General features: G+C 41.6%; 2 protein-coding genes across 8 annotated transcripts in view; both read right to left on the bottom strand.

Annotated features, from left to right (window-relative positions):
• Nucleotides 1–7251: 7251 nt before the first annotated feature.
• angel2 (angel homolog 2 (Drosophila)) lies at nucleotides 7252–16118 on the bottom strand. 5 transcript variants are annotated; one of them, XM_026142924.1, is made up of 10 exons: nucleotides 15383–15810; nucleotides 15132–15272; nucleotides 13616–14514; nucleotides 12929–13140; nucleotides 12246–12315; nucleotides 11290–11720; nucleotides 10894–11029; nucleotides 9807–9876; nucleotides 9542–9675; nucleotides 7252–8898 (listed from the first exon to the last, which is right to left on the bottom strand). In XM_026142924.1, the coding sequence occupies exons 3-10, from the start codon at nucleotides 14505–14507 to the stop codon at nucleotides 8735–8737; spliced, it is 2109 nt and encodes a 702-aa protein (XP_025998709.1). In that variant the 5' UTR covers nucleotides 14508–14514; nucleotides 15132–15272; nucleotides 15383–15810; the 3' UTR covers nucleotides 7252–8734. The 5 variants fall into 5 exon arrangements, with proteins under 5 accessions (XP_025998709.1, XP_025998710.1, XP_025998708.1 ...); XM_026142925.1 differs by lacking the exons at nucleotides 15132–15272; nucleotides 15383–15810 and adding an exon at nucleotides 15860–16118; XM_026142923.1 differs by having other exon boundaries at nucleotides 15132–15810.
• A 1740-nt stretch (nucleotides 16119–17858) lies between these two features.
• galnt14 (UDP-N-acetyl-alpha-D-galactosamine:polypeptide N-acetylgalactosaminyltransferase 14 (GalNAc-T14)) overlaps nucleotides 17859–21127 on the bottom strand; it is a 241706-nt gene continuing 238437 nt past the window's right edge. For all 3 annotated transcript variants that reach the window (XM_026142693.1, XM_026142694.1, XM_026142695.1), the window contains one exon: nucleotides 17859–20469. In XM_026142693.1, coding sequence (XP_025998478.1) covers nucleotides 20311–20469 — 159 coding nt within the window. In that variant the 3' untranslated portion in view covers nucleotides 17859–20310. The remainder of the gene's footprint in view (nucleotides 20470–21127) is intronic.

The raw sequence follows: 21127 nt of genomic DNA, 5'->3' as shown, positions 1-21127 counted from the left end.
CAAAGGTGATCTTTAATGGCTGGAACGTTTTGGGAAAACTTTATTTTTTCTTTAGTTATTCAGAAGGATTTCGGAAATCTATGTGTAAATGTGATCATTTGATTGTTTTATCGATTTTCTTTGACTGTTTCACTACACCCTCTTAATCACAGAACGTGTGTTTTGTTGCCACTTGCCACTGCGAACATTTTATGCTAGCTTTTTGCTTCAACAGTGAGCTATGCACGCACTGTGTTAACCGAAACATATGAATCCTTGTCTTCCAAAGTTGAAATGCTGGAGGGGGAAAGTGTTTGTTGCTCAATGTACACAAGGCAAGTCGTGTTTTCAACCATCCGCACAGAAAAAAATCTTTCAGAATGATTCTACTTAGCTTTTTTCTTCTGTATATCCAGGCTGATTCAAGGTGCTGTGAGCAAAGCAGAATATTTTTTAGATATTCCTGATGTTTGGACCAGCACAGCACAGAGACTGTTACATGTGAAACTCTGGAACAAACTAACCAGCCGAGCGCGTTCATATTTGTGCTGATGGTTGCGTGTTGATACTTTCTAAAGGCTTGATGTTTGTTAGCATATAGGAGAAGCACAAAGTTATTCTGCTTTTTGAGGCTGTTTCACTGCAATGAAATGATGCATTTTCTTACTGAAGAAGCAACATATCTCAGAAGATTTTTAGGAATGACAGGCACTGATGCCTTTGTATTTTTGGAACTACAAACTGATGATCAACAAGTTTCGAAGGGCCTAACTTCAGACTGCTCTCTATGACTATGATGACTTTGTTCAAAGAGAAAGATCAAAACTTTACCCAAAGACAGTGATAAACAACCAGACTGCTGAGCAGGGACACACAAACTGCATCATGTTACGTTTCACTGAGGTCACAAATGGCAGCAAAGCAACCTGAAACAGTTAAACTCCATGTAGCAACTTACATTTGTTTCTGTGTCCGTTTGCAATTGCAACTTCTGTGCTTGACAATTTATCTGACTGAATCAGTTTTATTTGGAGTTTAATAATCGATTGTAATCTATCATTTTGAATGACAAGTGTTTCTTTAAAAAAAAAAAAAAAAACAGCCTGTACTTGTAGCAGGTGCTGTTTTTGAAGGCCTTTGAGTTGTTTTCAAGTGCTCATACCATGTTTCTCCACTCTGACGCTAACTGTTCTGGTCTTGTTCCCAAACCTCTTCCGTCATGCTCGACTTCAGAAGATTGGAAAACAAAAAAAAAAGTTGGTTTAATTTCTATCAAATATTCAGCCAATCACCTAATTCGTGCATGCTTAAAGACTGATTGGTAACTCTCTGGCAACTTCCTGTCGCTAGGGAAAAATGCGCCTTCACTGACCAGCTGACGAGTGGTTGCTGGTGGTTGCCAGGTGAAATTGGTCACAAAGTTGCTTTGGTTGCTAGCAGATTCCCACGGTTGCCCATAGTTTGCATTGAGGACACAAACTTGCAATTACTCACCAAACAATAGTGGACCTAATTAATGACGAGGAGGTTTTCAGCGCACCACCATCTACCTCTTTGCAATCAGTGTCACCTAACAACTGCAAACTGGTCGAGGGCTTTTTTCCAAAGAAGCGGTTGCTGAGGGTCACTGACTCTAGGCCTGTGTGATGGGGCGGCTAACAGTATTAAACTGTTCAGTAAAACTACCACTTTTTCCCCCCTGCAGCAGCTTTACACAGATCCACCAGTCCCTCTGAGAGGCACTGCTATACTGTAAAATGTACTATATCCTGTTCTTAAGTTCAGCTTTTCATAAATCAGCTTTACATTAAAAGTACTGTCACATTACAAAAAAACCCAAATCCTCCTGCAGCCACATTATTGCAACAGATGTCACAGCCATCATAGCCATCTTGATGGCCTAGAACAAGGACGCCGATCACAGACGTAGCCTGCTGTTGCATCCAGTAATTAAAAAAAAAAAATAGAAATCTGTTTGTGCCACAGCTGCTGACACACTTAAACACATATAAATACAAACAGTCTGGTGGACTGTGACGCGTATCCACGCCAAGCTTCCAGTGCCTCAGCCGTGTCAGATAGAAATGTTTTTACTTTAATTACAACCTTGTATCTCTGCTTTGTGTTCGGGGGAGTTGCCCTCGTGTGTTCCACGAATAACGTGTCATTCACGCTGACCGCACGTTTTCCTTTCGTGTTTGGCTCACCGGTTTTATTCAGATGTTCTGTGAAAATAAGAAAGCAAAAAAAGCTGTTTTGTTTCCTGTTTTCTTGCCTGATTTTCTTTTTTTTCCTCTTTTTTTTTTGTGAGCCTGTAAAGCGGACACGTTTACTTCGTGCTGCAAAGAACAAAGGGACAGGCAGCCTAGTTTGTGGCCCATGAAAAGCAAAAATAAGTGTGTCTGTGTGTGAAATGAAACTCCAGCTGCATATTTATCCAGTGATGAATTTGATTTAACAGCTCAGTGGACCGACTGGAGCCAATGGATCGGATTGATGAACACTGAGTTTGAGGAAAGTGCTCTAAAGAACACACACATGCACACTTCATCCAGATTTCCTGTGTAAAAACACAGTGTGAGGTTTTTTTTGTTTTTGTTTTATGGCAATCAATAGTGGGAGAAACTGTGAGCCCAGTGATCATTATTATTGTAAATCTCCTACTGTTACAGTGTGATTGGTCTTGATAGCAGCTGTTTTTATCAACAACTGTAGCAGCATGTGTTCTTTTAATAAATATTCTATGTTTTTAACCTTGTGGTCAAACTGATTAATAACAAATTAGTGACGGATTGATTAATAGATCCTTAAACCAGAAAACTAGCTAACGTTTTTTAGACTTGTCTGGCATGTCTTGGCAGCCAAATACAACTTGATGTAACTTGATCTCTTTATAAGGGGAACTGTTATGCTCATTTAGACTTTACTAAAGACTGTGTTGGACAACCACCTGTTTAAGCTGGTTTTATCCACATGTTGAAGAAGCACAAACATGGAGCATACTTGTCAAATGAGTTTAGTACAAGCATTTTTGGCTTCATACGCTCATCATCCACTTCATGAGGTATAGCTTCTTTGTGGTTCCTAAATTCTTCATGGCACAGATCCAACAAGTTTCTGGAAATATTCCTCAGAGAATTTGGTCCATATTGATGTGATAGCGTCACACTGTTGCTGCAGATTTGCTGGCTGCACATCCATGATGAGAATCTGTGTAAACTGTGGTAATAAAGAGATGAACATGGTCAGCAACAATAATCAGGTAGGCTGTGGTGTTTGTACAAAGGGAGCCAAAGTGTACCAAGAATATGTCTACAAACCAGCCCAGCAGCTAACAGAAGGCAGGATGGTTCCATGCTTTTATAATGTTTACACCATATCAGAATATCCTGCCATTTAAAAGTTGCAGCAGAAATCAGGACTCACCAGATGTTTTTCCAGTCTTCTACTGTACAGTTTTGGTGCACCCACGTGACTTTTAGTCTGAGTTTCCTGTTAGCTAACAGGAGTGGCACCTGTCCTGGTTTTCTGTTCTGGTTTGACGTGCTGTGTGTTCAGAGTTGCTTCTCTGCATACCTTGGTTGTGATGAGTGATTGTTGGACTTCCTGGTGAATGAACAGGGTTAATCTTAAAAGTAAGCATGCTCAATTACACAAGCATGTCTATCTGACTGACCGGTAGACTGGTTCATTGGCTGACTCAGTGCTAAATGTATGGAACAATTATGATTCGTAATTATCTCAGAGAACATGTTTCACAAAATCCAGCAAAGCACAAAGCCCTCCAGCAATCTTGAAAAGCAAACAGCACGGGACCAACGTGATGCAGCGTTCATGAGGAAAGTGCGGGTAAGGCAAGAAAACAACAAAATCGGCACTTTCTCCTCTCCTGTTGAAGCACTGTTCAGCAGCTCAGCCCTACAAATCTGATCTCTGGTGTGAAGTTCAAAGCTAAACGCACTCGCAGCAAACTCTCCTTAAACTTTCAGGGAGAACAACAGAAAGAAGACAAACAGAGGGAAACTACAGTGTGTTCTTCCTCTTTAAGTGACGCTCCTGTGCACACCGTCGTACACCTCTGTGCTACACAGCCTTTTGATAAAATAATCTGCTTACGTTCCACTGCAGATGTGTGTGTGTTTCAGACAAGCACATGGAGGCAGCAGATTTAGAGAAATAATCCTTCATTTTTCAGCAGCAGCTCAGGGATTGGAAGGCAGGGGAGGTTCACCTCACTCAGCTTAATGTGATGTAATGTTTGTGTGTGAGCACAAAAACACTGTCACAGGGATCAAACTGTAGAGATGAGAAGCCAGCAGAGCTTTTCTCAATGTTATGAAAAAGAGAGGTCAGATTGGGTCTCTGGTTGGCCCTGGGTTTTTGATTTGTCCTTCCTGGGGGTCATGTGTGAAACCTTTTACTGTCCAGGACCACAAATCACATCAACCCAAAAAGTCCCTTTGCAACCTGTGCGGTCTTTTCAGAGCAAAAGCTCCCTGTTGAAACTGTGTTAAACTGACTTAAACCTTTCATCTGCAGCACCTCCTCAGATTACAGATTTGATTTTAGGACTGCTGCAACCCACACACGTTTCAAAGCCTTTTGGCTACAGGTACATTTCCTTGAAGATTCCAGAAATCTGCCGTATTGTTCAGGTGAGCTGAGGAGACAGGAGGCATGCAAGGGAGCTACCCTCATGAATGCCACACACAGTCAAAGCATTCACACTTCTTGAACTTCACATCCATGTTAACACTCAGCTAATCAAACCACTTTGGTAAATAGAATAGTTGTTTAAGGCAGTAATTATCAGGTTATGCACTGTTTAAAAATAAATGAATAAATAAGAGAAGACTCGATCATCTGTGAGAATGAGGTCCCAGCATCATTTAGAGAGGAGACGGGTGCGCCAGTAGCAGACCTGCCAGTTCCAGTCCTCTCCATCATGCTACATGCTGTTGGTCTGTGAGCATCTGTTCCACTGAGGGACATTCAGAACCTCAACTGTGCAACAATCTTGAAATTCCGGGCAGTTATTTTGAAACTTCGTCTGTATTAACTTTAATCACTGAACAAACACAAACAAATCTGTCCTAAAAAAAAGGCTCAGATTTAGCTGACTTCCCCTAAAATTAGGTTTTAAACACCTTTTCCAGTCAAAGTTGAACCAGAGACTCAAAGAATCCTGAACAGAAAAAAAAGATACAGAAAACATTTTATAAAACCTTACTTTGGCACAAAGTTAACAAGCATTTTAAGCTGCTTTTAAATCAGTGTTAACTATTCTATACATGCAGTTTTATGATATTATATTAAGGATATTAAATCATTTTGGTAGTGCTCAAAATACAGCATTTTAAGATGGTGACTTTTGCTTCTTGAAAGACTTTGGTTGTACCAGCAGTGCTGCAGCTCTCTCACAGACTTGTGAGTGCAACATCTCATATCTCATATATCACACATACCTCAGCTCTAAGTCAGTTTTTAGTAATGAATTCAAGATGATTTTCAAGCAAAAATCCACATAAACCTCTGAATCCATCATCGTCATCATCTTGCACCTCTCAACCAACCAAAACTGTGTTTATTCACCTGCCATCCACCTCATTTGTTTACAAGCACTCTGCTGCTGACATCTAGTGGCCAAAACTCAAACAACTCCAAAGACACCTGCCACAAGCTTGTTGGTATGCTGCTAAGAAATCTGATGGGCACAAACTTTTGTGCATCAGCAGCATCGGAGAAGACTCACAGAGGTCAGCTGTTGACAGAAGCTTGCTCATAAATGCTGCAGAAATCACCAATACCAACTCCACTTTGTATAATTTTCCTGATTATAATGTTACTCTCTGTAAACGGGCAAGTTTTGAAACCCGACCCCCGTCGACTCTGCAATAGGATGCAGAGAGGAGCCCTTGAAGCCTGCTGAGATCCAGCCGAGTGTCTTGCTGCAGTGCGGAGTGACGCTCAGAATATCAAAAGCTCTGCATCCTGAGCACACAGTGAACTGAGGTAAACGATGCAGCCATTTGTCACCATCGCACTCATGCTAATGTGGAAAGATGTGGGGCCTGTTATGCAGAGGCACACTCTGCGTCAAAAACAATTACACCAGCACTTCCATTAACAGCCAAAGAGGCAAGACTGTAGAGAAAAAAACAACTGTTTCCCACCAGGAGGACAAACAGCAGGATCCTAATTTATATGATTATTTCTCCAAGAACCAAATAACAGGGCAACAATGACATCTTCTATTATATATGGGCAAAAAGAAATATTAAAATAGTCTGAGAACATATTCCAAGATGCAGTAATCAGTATACACTGTGTGTACTACTTAGTGAACATCCTGGACAGTAAAGTACTGGCAGTCAGATTAAAGAGCAGTAAAGTTATTTTACTGTGGACCTGTTATCTGCAAAAAACAGTCTGTTACTGTAGAAGATGAACAGTAGGAAGGGCAATAAATTACTGTCAACCAAATGTTGTATAACACTTTTCATGCAGATTAGTGCAGAACAAACAGCACAACATGAAAATATGCAGTAAAAAGCAACTCAGTATCAATGAACACGAAGAAAAATTAAAGAATACAATAATTTTTAAAAATTGCCTACAAGTCTAATAAGAACACCTCAAATAAACTTGAGAACAACTAGAATATAGCATGAATTCGGCCACTTGTCTGTCTTGTTTATGACCATATATCAGTGTTTTTCCTTTTGCAGCACACAGTTATGCAATCTTGCTGTATGCAACACTTTAACAGCTACTCTGAATGCAGGCTGTAAGTTTCCTCCACGGGGGGGGGGCTGGGATGCAAAATGATGAAGCTGTAAACTGATGTAAATGGCCCGTATTTATATAGCGCTTTACTAGTCCCTAAGGACCCCAAGGCGCTTTACATATCCAGTCATCCACACATTCACACACTGGTGATGGCAAGCTACATTGTAGCCACAGCCACCCTGGGGCGCACTGACAGAGGCGAGGCTGCCGGACACTGGCGCCACCGGGCCCTCTGACCACCACCAGTAGGCAACGGGTGAAGTGTCTTGGTGAAGGACACAACGACCGAGACTGTCCAAGCCGGGGCTCGAACCGGCAACCTTCCGATTACAAGGCAAACTCCCAACTCTTGAGCCACGAGTTGGCTTCAGTGACATCAAAGCCTCACTTTTCAAATCTAGTTTCAAAACACCAAAATGGTGACAACGAAAACGTTGAACGCGAGGCTTCAAACAGGACTGCAAAAATGATTGAAACCAAAGGTAAATGTAATAGAAAAAGAACTTTTATTTACAAAGTGTAAACTTCCAGCAAAAATCAACTCCTTAAAATGATACAAAAATACATCCAGTCTTTATTTTCAGTATTTACATGTGTGAAAATATGACACAAGACCGCTCCAGTAACAACCGACCATACTGATATTTATGCAGAATTAAAATTTAGAGTCCTCAGCGGACATATACATCCATGTTTTCCATATAACATCTTAATTTAACTATAAATAATTGAAATATATGAGAACTAGTTGAGTGCTGTATAGTGCTTAGTTTAATTTTTGGCACATTGTGAAATATAAGAGAAAATCATTACATGGCTGTGATGCAACCGACACAGGAGATATTTCTGAAGATCTTTAGAAATACAAGCTAAACTTTTATTTATATTTTGTTAGTTTTTAAAGGAGAATGAGCACAGTCTTGTTATCAAAAGAAAATGATCAAGTTTTCCAAATTAGCAGCACTACAGTAAACGTTCAGCTTTAAAAAGTGACTTAAAATCCATCCCTTCATCGATACAGCTCGAAAGGAAACATTAGTAAGAAAGAAAACTTTCTATTTATTAAAAAACAAAAGAAAGAAAATATGGTAAACATCTCTACATGGTGGGAAAAATGTCAAATTAAATATGTTACTACTGCTTTAAAATGATGATCATTTGGATGTTTAGAGATATGAACACGTTAATCATTTCAGGGGAAATCCAGACTGCCAGAATTCATTTTTTACTCATCATTTAAAGAACAAGACCTAAACTTTTAGTTAAAACCCCTGAACATAATGTGCAGGAAAACAACCGCCTGCTGGGGTTAAGAAATGGGACGCGCCACCATGCAGCAGGAAAAACAAGAAAAGCTTTAACATAATTACTTTTTCCTGCCTGAACAAAAAAAATAAATTAAACTAAGAAAAAAAAATGTTATTTTAGAAAGATACCTCTCCTTACGCTTCAAGCTCCTCCCACCACATAAGCATCCCCACTCTCTCAGGTGAAAGTCCTCTGCACAAAGCCATTTAGCAAGTGGGTCTCATTTCATAAGCAGACTTAAACATTTTGCCACTTAAAGATGGGGCATTTTTGGAGAAAACATCACAAATTATAATTTAAGTGGTTCAACGGGGATTTAGGCTCCTCCTCTACCTTCTGTTTGTTTTTCATCCCATAACAAGACATGAAAAGTAATAATAGTATAGATGGGTAGAAATAGTATCAATAGTTTAATCACAAAAAATAGAGAAAAATAAATATTGTTGTAACTCCGTGAAGCAATCTGTATGAAATCATTAATTTAACTTGCAGCCACTCTTGGAGAGGACTTGAAAAGGGTTTTCCCTTTTAATAATAAAATCACATACTGAATTAAACACCCCAGCATTTAATGTTCATCCTGTTTTTGTTGTTTATGTGGGGAAGAAACTGCAGATTCCTTGAACATTCCTACTTTCCTCAGTGGACCTGCAGCGCTTCAGCACCAAATGCGGAAACGAGCGAGGAGAGGGAGATGGTCCGATGAGTGCCGATGGTTAGGCAGGCCGTTGACTTCCTCGAGCTCCGCCTGGCCGACCAATGACAGCCTGCCCAGCAGCTGGAGGCCCCGCCCACCTGGAAGTGAGGGAGGTGGAACGAAATCTTTCAGAGAAAAAGGACAGAGGGAAAAGAGAGAAACTGAATTAAAGAGATTAAAGAAGAAGCAGAAGGAATTCAGATAGTGGCTTCCAGCAGGTATTACTTAATACAGCTTTAAGATCTTACTGTTTGAAAAGTCACCAGTGACGGTATGGTAACATAAAGACAAATAAATGAATTAACCCATAAAAAAGTAGGAAATCGACTCCATTTAAACAGCACATCTCATTTTTAAGCCACTCCAAGCAGAGAAACAACAGTCACCCTTTCACATTAACTCATACAGAAGTTTTTTATTTCTCACGCCTCTGTCACAGTTTTGAGGGTTCAGTGTCAACAAAGGACATTTGGATATGGAAGCTAAAAACAGCCATAAAGGCACATTCAGCAGCAGTAGTGAAAGGGTTTGTACATGTAAAGGATTTAACAGCCTGCTCAATCTATTAACAGCCTTTTAGAGACATTTGTTCCCAGACGGACCCATGATCATCTACAGAAAGCATATTATTGCCAATATAGACGCTTACAGCAATTAAAGGAAATGTACCTATCTTTAAAGTCTGAGATTTTAAAAGACTTAAATACTAATAGAAATACTAAAGAAAATCTGACCTTTGTGTGTTTGTGTGTTTGTGAGAGAGCGTACCGGGACTATACAGGATGTAATCCACTGTCAGGGCCGTGCGGGAGTGACAGGTGGTGATCTCAGGTCTCCTGTCAGGCATCAGGTGATGTTGATAAGACGACTGCAGCTTCAGGCTGTGCTCGATCCTCCACGCTCTGCATACGCGTGGTTAGAGAGAGTTTGTCCATTTTTATTATGGCGACAACCAGCTTTTCAATTACTGAGAACTAAAAAGGCAGAAATGAAAGGAGGAGGGAGTGACGAGAGAAGGACGGCGAGACTTTACCTGCTGAATTCATAAGCAGCTTTGGCAGCGAGATCCTCCACACTGAGATTAGAGATCGCTCCCTCTACAGCTGACGGAGAGAAAAGGACAGGCGGTTGTTAGTGACGAGGTTCAACACACTAATCACTAAACTCTATTAACATCTCTCAGGCAAACTGGCGACAATCCAGGACAACATGAGTAACTTTCTAAGCAAAGTCTGAATAAAAGATTAAACAAATGGAGATCAAAGTCAAACCTGCCTAATCACGTGCTGCACTGCGAAGTGGATGTTAAATTAAATGCAGGTTAAGCTTTGGAGGCCTGAATTTTTCTAGACATCATCCGATAGAGAAGCACACATAATTACACTTATTATTTTAAGTACATACATATGTTCATACCGACAAAAATGGCTATCTGGAGTATACCAGTACAGGCATGATGTACTCATAATGGTCAGAAAATTGGAAGTGGATGGTTGGACACTTTGTGCCCTCAATAGCTGAAGGAGAGGAGAAAAAAAGCAAACCATTGATACAGTTCTATATTATTAGAGGATTCGCTATATTTTGATTTCTAATAAGTCCTTTGAGACAGAGCTAAACGCAGCCACAGGGAGTCCACGAGCCAGTGCACTACTAGCACCAGTCTGAGGCCTGGATAAACAGGCAGGGTCGAGTCAGGAAGATCATTCAGTGTAAAATCATCGAGAAGTAGCTCTTCGACTTGAACCATTTCTCACACTTTTTGCACACTAAGCAGCTGATTATGTAGCGTGCACAGTGTACTACTGGAAGTGCTTTCAGACACCTTGCGTCTTTAACCTGCCAGCTCACGAGCACACAGTGATGTGGGATTTCTGACAGCACCGTATGAGAAAAGAGCAGAAACTGCAAGTGGTCGTCAACTATCCTGCCGGCTGCATGTTCCACTCAGGCATCTCTCTCACGTAAACCAGGCACGATATGCCCTGAAGTGCAGCTGACGCAAACCGACTCCCACTGTGCTCTAAGTGTGAGAAACCACCTCTCTGAACAACGAGCCGGCTGGAATCTTTTGACTTTTTCCAGAATTCTTTTGAGAAAACAGCTTTTCCAAAGTTTACCTGTAGGGCTGGTGGGCGAGGTCTCAGCACTAGCTTTGTTTTCATACTGGCACTGATGGGTTATTCCCAGGCTGGGAGACCAGATTGGAGACATGAGGAGACGCTGACCTCTGGGACTGTTTTCCTGACCTGACACCTACACAAACACCCAGAAAAGAAAAGGGGGAAAGAAAAACAAAACGGAGAAGTGAGTGTTGGGGATTGAAGCATCGAGTATTTCTTTTTTTGATGAGTGGGAAATGGACACTGTGAGGCGACAGAAACCAGGCAAAAACAAATTGGATTTACTGAACTGAAAACCACAGATGACAGTTTTGCATGAATGACCATCAACGACCAGAATGTCTACTAACTATAAGTTAATTGATCAGTTTGTGAGTGGCACAATATTCTCACCATGCCAATCTGCATTCCACTATACTGCAGGCAGCCTGTGGTCAGGAAACTGTACAGTGGACTCCAGGGAGCAGAGTTAAAATCCCCACATAAAACCACTGGGTTAACCTGCCCGTTTGGGAGGCGGGACAGTCGGTTGATCTCAGCCAATAAGATTGCCAGCTGGGCCAGTTTGATGTCACCTCGCCGGGGGTTGTAGAGAAGGTGGGTGTTGGCGACACAGATGAATGAGGAGGGATTTAAATGACTGAAGCTCTTGTTAGGTCGCAACAGCACAACCAATCCCACGTTGTCTCGGTCGAGGAGGGTGTCGCCGGGCCGGAAAAACTCGACGGGATTGGAGGAGAGGAGGGAGAAGCGGGAGGTTTTGAAGACAACGGCACAACCGTCTGGTTTCTTTCCTGTCCGCTTTTTATACTCACAGTGATAACCTGACAAACACACACAAAGATGGGTTATTATATTAAAAATATCATGAATAAATGACAAAGAAATATCACAGACAGAAACAATCAAATTATATCAAATTTTACCACAGCAAAAAGGCCTTAAACCTGGGCTGGCTCTTATATATTGCTTTTCCCACCAGCTCAGCATGCTTTATATAACATTTCAACCTCAGAAAACACTTTAATGATGAGTTTTCAGATCCATCTGAAGTAAAATAACCAATAAAGCAGGTTGTGAATTAGGGTGTGACAGTGAAACTGAGTTTGTGATCAGACTCACAACTCAGAAGATCGATTAAAAAAAAGAGAAATGAAATGAAATGAGCAAAATGCTCGAGTCTCGACTCCGAAAAGCAGTGAGTGGCAATAACGTCGCTTTACCCATCTTTAATATACAGTCTGTTTGCACTAGTTAGGGAAGATTTATCTGTCTTCACTTTTTTTGTCTTTCACTTTTAACGGCCCTCCCAAGCACACACATGTACACACAAAAATGAGCAGCAGTACCTAGTGCCTGGAGAGCAGGCTTAATCTGGTTTTCATAGTGGTCCTCCTGCACTTCCTGAAGACACAGGATCTAAAAAAAAAAAAACAACAACAAAAAAACCTCTCATAAATTTATGATGAAGAGCCAAAAGTATATGGACACGTTTACCAACACCCTTCTGTGCATTTTGCTGTTTTCTGGTGGTTTGCAACTCCTATTAATGATGCAGCACAATGACTTTGAACCACTGTGTGTTACAAACTCTGTGGCAACAATTTCACTTCTGCTTTAAATGGGCTTAATCGATACGTTAATGTCAACTCCAAATAACCTAGGATAAAGGATCAGATAAAGGATCCAGTGCAGCCTATAAGTTTTGATAAGATGAGTAACAAGATATTTAAAAGATCAGGATGCACAGCCTGTAACTTGTGATGGCCAAACTCCTAACAGGTTTTACTGAATGTAACTCTCTAAACTTAAGCACAACAGAAGTAAAAGAGAAGAGTCATCATTACAAGTGGAATGAATAAACTCTCCCCAAAAAATGAACACTTGATTAGTTTAATTGCCAGTAACCAGTAGATAATATGTTCCTTTTATGGCCCAGCCCAGGTTTACCACTGAACATCAGGGCAAAACTTCCTCCTGAGACCATTAAACTATACGTATTAATACGTTTTATGACACTGCATCCCCTCACATCAGCATTGTGGTGCTGGATCTCTGCCAGTAGGTTATGCAGTCGGTATTCCCAAGGCAGGACGTCCGGGTCACAGTGTCGGTACAGGTAGGCATTGTCCTCCAGAAGCTGCTGGGAGAGGATGTTGTAGGACATCACCGAGAAGTCAAAGACTGAACTGTCGCCTGGTGGGTGGAGGTCAGTGCTGCAGGACTCCCAGTGTCTTTGAAGAGCTGAGGAGAGATGAGACAAATGGAGAGCTGGAAATATAATCTCTAAATATGAAGAAATAGAATCTGCAGCCAGAAGACAAGAATTAGCCATTTCTGTGTGCAATTTGCTTTTAGTCTGAATTGTATTGACCAGTTAATTATACTGAAACAGGCACCGTCTCCATGCAGGTTCACAGCCTGTTTTGAACACAAAAGTAGGATTGAATCTGTCAAAATGTCCATTTCCAAACCACAGGCCAGATTGCTGTTCTGGTCTTTGACATGATTCAGCTGCTTTCCCCAAAAAGGGTTCCCACTGTGGGACAGACAGGACCTCCACCTTTGCTTTTACTTGGACTTTTTCAGATTTAGATTATTGCTCTGTGGAGGGAAAATTTCCTAGCTGATCTCTTAATGGAGACTCTGCTTCCAACATGTTTTCAAGCAGCAGAAAAGACACATCAAAACTGTAATTATACTTAACAAAAGGACTCACATTTCACAGCCCTTCTTGGTGGAGAGGGCTGCGTGTTTCCTCCAGGTACCTGCCCCAGGTTTGAGGGGCAAGTGGTGCTGCGAGGCTGCCCTCCATCACTACATCCATCCCTCTGCTGCTCTGAAGTCCCTTTTGTGTCCCTGTGAGGCCCATCCAGCTCCTGAGACCCCCTCCCTTTGAACCATTGGTTGGGTTTGTGCATCACTGGCTGTGATTCTTTATGTCCTTCTTGCTGATGATGATGATGACGATGATAATGATGATGATCTCTGTCTGCACTCTCTCTTCGCTGTCTGTCTTTAGTCTCACTTTTAGTCCTTTCCACATTTTTATCTCTGCTGGTTTCCCCTCTGACATCTTTCCCGACATTATTCTTCACTCTGTCTTTAGTTCCATCGTTGAAGTGGTGACTAGATCGAAGGCTGCCATCTTTTCTGGAATCTAGGTGATGGTGCTCCCTCTTGGACCCTCCCTCCTTACCCTCTGTTGCTCCTCCTCTGGATCCCTCCTTTTCTTTATTTTGTTCTTTTCTTTCCTCTCCACTCTTCCTCCGTTTGTAGGGCGGCCCTCTGTCTCTGTCGGGGAACTCCATCAAGTGGTCTGCAGAGGTGTGGAATGAGCGGCAAGCACCAAAGTCACCAAGGTTGATGTTCAGGGGGTGTAATGCCCTGTGAGTGAAAGATTCAAGGGCAGACGGGTGGGAGTGGGGAAGTCGAGAAGGCCAGGGTGGAAACCCTGGCACCGACCACCATGGATGAGGGGTGGGAATGAATTGGGGAAGGAAGGAGGACGCAGAGGAATCAGTGTTGCTCTTGAAGCGGGCCTGGGAAAGAGCAGGAAGACTGCAGGGTGGGAAAGATGAGCTCAAAGAGCTCAGCCGGCGAAGGAACATGGGATGACTGGAGGGAGACATTAGGGGGGGGGAATCAATACACGGAGCCGATGTCTGCAGGTTCTCAGTTGTGAGAATTTGCTATTTTTACATCCATATGTCTTTTATCTAACTGCAGGTTAGATTAAATGATAAAAAAAAATTTCTGCCAGTTAGATTTAAGGATAACTTATTGTCTGAAATAACACGATGAGAGAATGATCTAAGTGGAGGCAAAAATTACTTTCAAAACCATATATTTAGTTTAAAATCGCAAAAATAACTGGCAAAAAGCCCAGGGGTGTCCAAGAACATGTTATCAAAACTGTTATATGAACTCTTCATTAAACATGCAACTTTCTAGCTGCTTTGTTGAAATGACAGCTACCAGAAGCAGCGATGGCTAAGCTAGTTGCTAACTACCTGCTGCTTCCCTGGTTGTTTTGGAGCACTTCTAGTTAAAACTGATGTGTGTTTAAATGTGGATTACACAACAAACGAGTAGGCGAATACTAAAAGGACGAATCACCAATCAGAAGTTGACGTTGCGTTTGTTATAAATGATTTCAACCGCATTGAAAATTAACAGAACTCAAACACTGTGATTCGTTTTTAACCCGGAGCTGCTAGCTCACGTCGACTTACGTGTCGTCATCGGCGACTTTGTTTAAGCCTCAGCTTGGGTGCATTTTCAGACACAACGAGATAACAGGATGGAAGTTTCGACCTTTGAGTTTGAATCTGCAGTCAGATCAAGACAAGTCGAGTCCCCGAAATCCTACGTAACTAAACGTAAAAACAAAGCGCGGAATGAGGCGTTGGCTTCATGTACCGTCAGTATTTTCGTCAAATCCAACAGGGACAACATACGGCGCAGATTTTGTGTGCTAACGTACCAGTGTAGCTACAAAAAAGGTGTGTCAAATATTAAAGAGTGGGATGACAGCTAACGAAACAAACACTCCGCTTTTACAGAGGAATCTTGCTCTTTGCCAAAGCTGGTAGCGCAACTCCCAACATTTTCAAGGCTACATAAATGCATCACCATCACTCTCGCATGCGTCTCTTTCTCGCGCTGGATGTTGTAGTCTTTTACTTGAGTTAGTTAACAGTGAGTGATATGGTTCAAACTATTGAAGGTACTACAGACAACCGGGTACGGTGCGGAAAGTGGCCCGGGTGCAACGTAACTTACCATTGCTTATACATTTTTATCGAGCGCATTATGAAATGTCACTTCAAACGTTGAGGTTATCAGTTATAAAAGCGATAGCGACTCATTATTAAAGAAACCCGTGAATTATGTCAACAGCTAGGATTCTTTATTGAAAGCGCCGTGAATGAAGAATTAAAACAAAGGTCATTGTACTTACGTAAAAGCGAGCCTCTCGAAGACAGCGGTGTCGTTTAAAGCCTCTTTAAACACAAAATGTCACCTTCCAGTCTGTGTCATTTTCTGTTATAATGCGTCGTTGAAATCTGAAATAGAGCTGTCTTGTGTCGGAGTAATAGTTTGCTGAGTGTGGCTAGAGAAGCAGTGGTTTGTTAGAGCTGAGGAGTGGGCACAGAGGCAATGAACGGTATCTCTCTCTCTCTGTGTGTGTGTGTTTGGACAAACAAACCCTGCCTCGTTCCAGTTTTGTTCCCCAGTTTTCACAAATGAAGAATTTTCTAGCTAATTTTCAGATTTGGAGTACTATGGTGTCAGCACAAAAATCGTCCCCATGTGTATATTCACAGAATTTTTTTGAGTTACATGAAGGCTCGTGTAAACGGACGGAGAGCCTAATGATGCATTTAAAACTCGAAAATCTGGGCAGTACGGACCATTGTGTGTTGACAATGGTCTGTGTTCATGACAAGAAACTTCTTAAAGCAGACAAAGAAACTTAAACCAAACAGAATCAGAATCCTTTTGTCATGAATTGTTTAATTGTCATTAAACATCAAAGATTCAATGAAATTAGAAGCAGCTACATGGTAGTAGCATTTAGAATAAATTAGAAAAAAAACCCCAATAAAAACAAGAATACCAACTATAAAACTATACAAATGTACAGGGGTTATATAGATCCGAAAGCGGGCGCACGTGTGTGTTGTATGAGTGTGAGCAGTACTGATGTGTGAGTTTGTGAGTTTGGCTGGGGTGCACGTGTGTTCAATACAGCGATGGTTCATGGAAAGAAACTGTTCGTGAGTCTGCTAGTCTTGGTTTGGATGGACCCGTAGAGTCTCCCAGAGGGCAGCAGATCAAACAGGTGGAGGTGGGATGGAGGATGGGTGGAGTCTTGTGTGATTGCATTAGCTCTGCAGCAGTAGTGGGATGTATAGATGTCTGCAACCGAGGGGTGGGGGCAGCTGATGAACTCCTGCACTGTGTTGACCTCTTCCACTCATCCTGGGAGCAGTGTGTGAACCACACTGTGGTGCAGTATGTGAGGATGCTCTGGATGACTGAGTGATGGAGGTCACCAGCAGCTTTGCAGAGATGCTGTTCCTTTTGAGCACTCTCAGGTAGGAGGTGGAGGTGTTTGCAGCCCAGGAGAGGTCAGCAGAGAGGTGGGGGGTGTAGACAGGAAGGGTGGCCTTTATGTGCTTTAAGACCAGCTGTTCCAGGGACTTAGTGATCACAGGTATGAGTGCATTGGGGTGGAAGTTGTTGAGGCTGTTTGTAGATTATTTTTTGGGTACAGGAATGATTAAAGTGGACTTTGAGTGTGAGAAGAAGGTGTTTAGTTCTTTTGTTAATGCATGCTCAGGTCCACAACTGTGTTGGACTGCCCCCTGAATTTGGTAATATGGTGGACCTAAAAGCAGATTTGCGTGGTTTGAGGAGTGTTTTGACATGACTGTTCATCCAGGGCTTCTGCTTTATGTGACGCTGATGTAGGACAGAACAGCCAGTGTGTGAACAGTCAGGTCCTCACTGTCAAAGACACTCTTAGTTATAAAGGATGTACAACTGGTTATAAAGGTGTGACCTTCAAAACCAGTTGGTTCATAAGATAAACTGATTTCTGTTGAAGTTAAACACAGAGCTTTCACAACCACAGCTGCAGATCTCAAAGGAAATACCCTTGTATTTCTGAAGCTAATATATGACACCATACTTGCATTATAAACAAACATGAGGCTGTGTAATTCTAACCTGTTTCTGCAGTACTTTAAAGCCCTTAAATTTAATGAATTAATATAAAGTCTACTGTGAGGATGCACGATCACAAGAAAATGTGCCATAGTCCAAACATGGACCTAACTGTGTAAAGGGTAAAACATAAGAAAAGATTAGTTGTAGTTTTGTAAATATTTTGAGCAGCACCGTGTTTGCACCAACAGCAGCTCACAGTTTGCACAATAAGCATGTCAATAAAATAGAAACAGCCATTATAAAAGCTTTATTCAGGATTCAGGAATCAAACAGGATATCAAACTGATGCTGAAGATGTCAAACACATTATGTAACTGAACCGCAAAGAAGTTCTACAATTTTTAAAAATCATTGTGAACAGACAGAGAGGCGATTTAGAGAAGACTTGCAGTTAACATCAGTTTGGATTTTGACTCTTCCCACAGGTTTGAGCTCCACCAGCCCAACCTCGTGCCCATTCAGAGTGCTCAGAAATAATCTCAAGTAGGAGAAAAACAAAAGGTTTGGTTGCATCATAGCACACCTCGAGAGTGGACACATTTATTAAAATAAACCCTAAATAGCATCATTTTTATTAATTTACCAAACTTGCCTGATAAATATCAATACTTTGTAATTATGGTGAAAAAATCTCATTTGTGTATAAAAAGTCTCACATGCACAGCAGCTGTGTGAAGCAGCTGCTTCATTTGGGCAACAGGAATCAGAAATTTGCTGATTTGATTTACCAGCATGTAGATATTCTGACATGTGCTGCATTCATGCTGTTCTTCCTCTTACATATTTTTTTCCACTGTGACTGTTTGTCCATATTTGCACCTGTAGCTCTGTCCTGTCTGCTTTCATGCTACATCCTGTAGTTAAGCCAGGGCGTGCTCTAAATTTCAGGTTTTGTGTTACCTAATGTGACTCCCCTCATTGTTTATTTCTTTCCTTTTCATCCTCTTCCTCATATTTCTGCAATCAAAGCTATTCACATGGCCAAGAGAGCTGCATGAGGCCAAGTTTCAATGGGGAAGTTACAGTCATTTAAAGAACCCATTAAAATGCTCCATCCACTGTGCAAACCCTATAACACTAACAATATGGGAATTCTAGCAGTCCCAGAGTAGGCAGCCTTGGTTGGCGTACAGAAACTACTCTAGATCTAGACTGTGTTTAGGTGCAAAGCTTTCTAAAAGTCAGCATTCCTTTTCCCATTTCTTAATTTTTATTTGGTAAATGGTAAATGTTTTGGCATATTTAAATAGCGCTTTTCTACTCTGAGCACTGAGCAATTCTAGTCATTTAAGGTGGCTTTGCATCATTCATAGTTCAAAATAATCTTTCTTTATCTCATACTTGGTACAGCTCCTAAGTTCATCCTCTCTGAAACAGGCCATTTTAGTTCCTGTTCCTTTAAGGCCACCCACCCTTTAAGCCTATGTTTCTTAAAGTGTGGGGCAGGTCCTGTAGGTGGGGCACAGAGCCACTGCAGGTGGGACACTGTCAACCTGGTGAAAAATATGAAGTGAAACTGGGTTTGCTTTTACTAGGCAGAGTATACAAAAATAGTTGGCTGATGCTGCTGCACTGACCTTTAAAGGTCAACATTAGAGGAGTTGTACCTCACACAAAGATCCTTTGTTATCGTTCATCCTCGTTTTTTTTTAAACTCTCGAGAGTGTTGCGCTTCTAAAATGGGGCATATGCCACAAAAACTAGGAGCTGCTGTTGTAAGCTTACTTTCTTCTGATTGGCTGCCCCTTGCAAACAGAAGGTTTGAACAGAAGATGGGTGGGGCTTTTGTGCTCACTTTAGGGATATCCTCTCTCACTGACATCACAAAGAGCCTACCGTTGAAAAAAATGGTATGAAACGGAGCATTTAGAGCAGGGTGGAGCCAGAGCTTTAGGATCACAGGGGTTACTTGTACATAAAGTGTTCTCATAATTGAGAACCTCAATAACTGAGACTATTCCCAAAGCAGTAAATGAAAGCTTAAGCCAAGCAACAAAACAAACAAACAAACAAACAAAAACCTTAGGATATATTCCAGACTGGAGATGATTGCATCCCGCTTGGTGTGACAGACTAAAGATTTCACATTTTGTGCAGTTTACTGGGGCTTTACTTTGGTGAGTTTCTGGTTAGATCCCAGTAAGAAACCGACTGGGATGCTGCAGTAAAGACAGTGACAGGTATTTGACCAACTGAAATAAAACCTCGAGCTGTGCTTGGTTTTAATTTCCAGCTTATTAAACATCCTTTAAAAGCAGATTGCAAAAGACACAGGAAACATTCTATGATTGTTATTTTTTGTTTGTTTTTTTTGTCCATCTCAGCTATTTGAAAGTTCTGGGTTTTAAGGTGCACTTGGTTTTCACTCTCCAATACAGACACTTGAATCTCCAAACCACACAATTTTCCGGCTTCTCTTGGAGCAACATTATTTCAAACCAGTGCAGCTCATAAATAAATCAGGTCTTTATACCTGAAAGGTCTGCATTTCTTTTCATGCTACAAAGACCCATAAAAAAGTCTTCATCAGCTTTCTATTCAGATATCCTCGATGCAGCACTGTGACATGATTGCTCATGCATGGTCAGTGTGTGAGCAGCATTCTCTCTTTGAGTTGAGGGATGAGTGTGACAGGGCACATTTTTTAAGAGGGAGTAAAGGTCACATGGTCAGGGGTCAGGAGAAGGGGACTTCCCATCTTTGCGTGTATGCGCTCAGTTCACAGGGGCTGATCACCAACATTCGGGAATCGTCCATCCCGTCCAGAGCCATCTCCGAGTCCAGGCAGAACCGGGAGACGAGGTGCTCCAAGTGAGTCCCTGACTTCTGCCACCGCTGCAGGAAAAATGAAGAAAAAAAACATTTAAAAAGTTAAAAACAAACGTTTAAAATCTTAACTACTTTATCATCTCATGTAAATTAGAAAACAAAACATTTACTGGTTAGTGTGGAAAATTTACCACAAATAAGGAGTCCAAAAATTAATTTTTTGTTGTTGTTGCTGTGCTTCATTTTTTTTTTTGCTCACTATTGATCCAGCTGCTGTACTGCAGTCAAGAGCTGCTCGGAGGATCTAATGAATGCAGAAACCTGCAGCAGCTGTGAAAAGGTCTTCAGTCATGCTCTGCTGAGCAGGTGTATTACTGTATGACCGCAGAGAAATATGCTGAGAAACACGAATCTGACAATGACAGAGCTGATGTCACACTCTTTCGCATAAAAAAGAAAATGAAAAGAAAACGTTTTTTAGGGGTTACACCTGCACACACGGCACTGAATGGCAGGCCTCGCTCAAGTCACTGAAGTAATTTAGAAAGCATGGAATATGCAGGCTATACAGCCGCCACCGAATCTAACAATACACCAACATAACATCTAAGAAAAAAAAACAGGATGCTTCAGCAGAAATCCCCAGGAACCGCACGCCGCACGATGACCACCAAACAGAGGTTAGCACCACAATTCTCATCAGAGGACCCGTCGGAGAAGCACG

The sequence above is a fragment of the Astatotilapia calliptera genome, chromosome 15 (assembly GCF_900246225.1).
Source record: "Astatotilapia calliptera chromosome 15, fAstCal1.2, whole genome shotgun sequence".
Classification (NCBI taxonomy): domain Eukaryota; kingdom Metazoa; phylum Chordata; class Actinopteri; order Cichliformes; family Cichlidae; genus Astatotilapia; species Astatotilapia calliptera.
This window is presented reverse-complemented; position numbering and strand designations above follow the sequence as displayed.

What these genes read in the sequence shown, in the direction of transcription:
- angel2 (XM_026142922.1), bottom strand. Translation starts at nt 14,528, where the DNA reads ATGTCTCCCTCCAGTCATCCCATGTTCCTTCGCCGGCTGAGCTCTTTG. An exon ending in ACCAAGAAGGGCTGTGAAAT is followed by an intron (nt 13,141 to 13,615) that starts GTGAGTCCTTTT and finishes ATCTCTCCTCAG; the next exon opens with CTCTTCAAAGACACTGGGAG. An exon ending in GCTGCTTATGAATTCAGCAG is followed by an intron (nt 9,676 to 9,806) that starts GTAAAGTCTCGC and finishes ACGCGTATGCAG; the next exon opens with AGCGTGGAGGATCGAGCACA.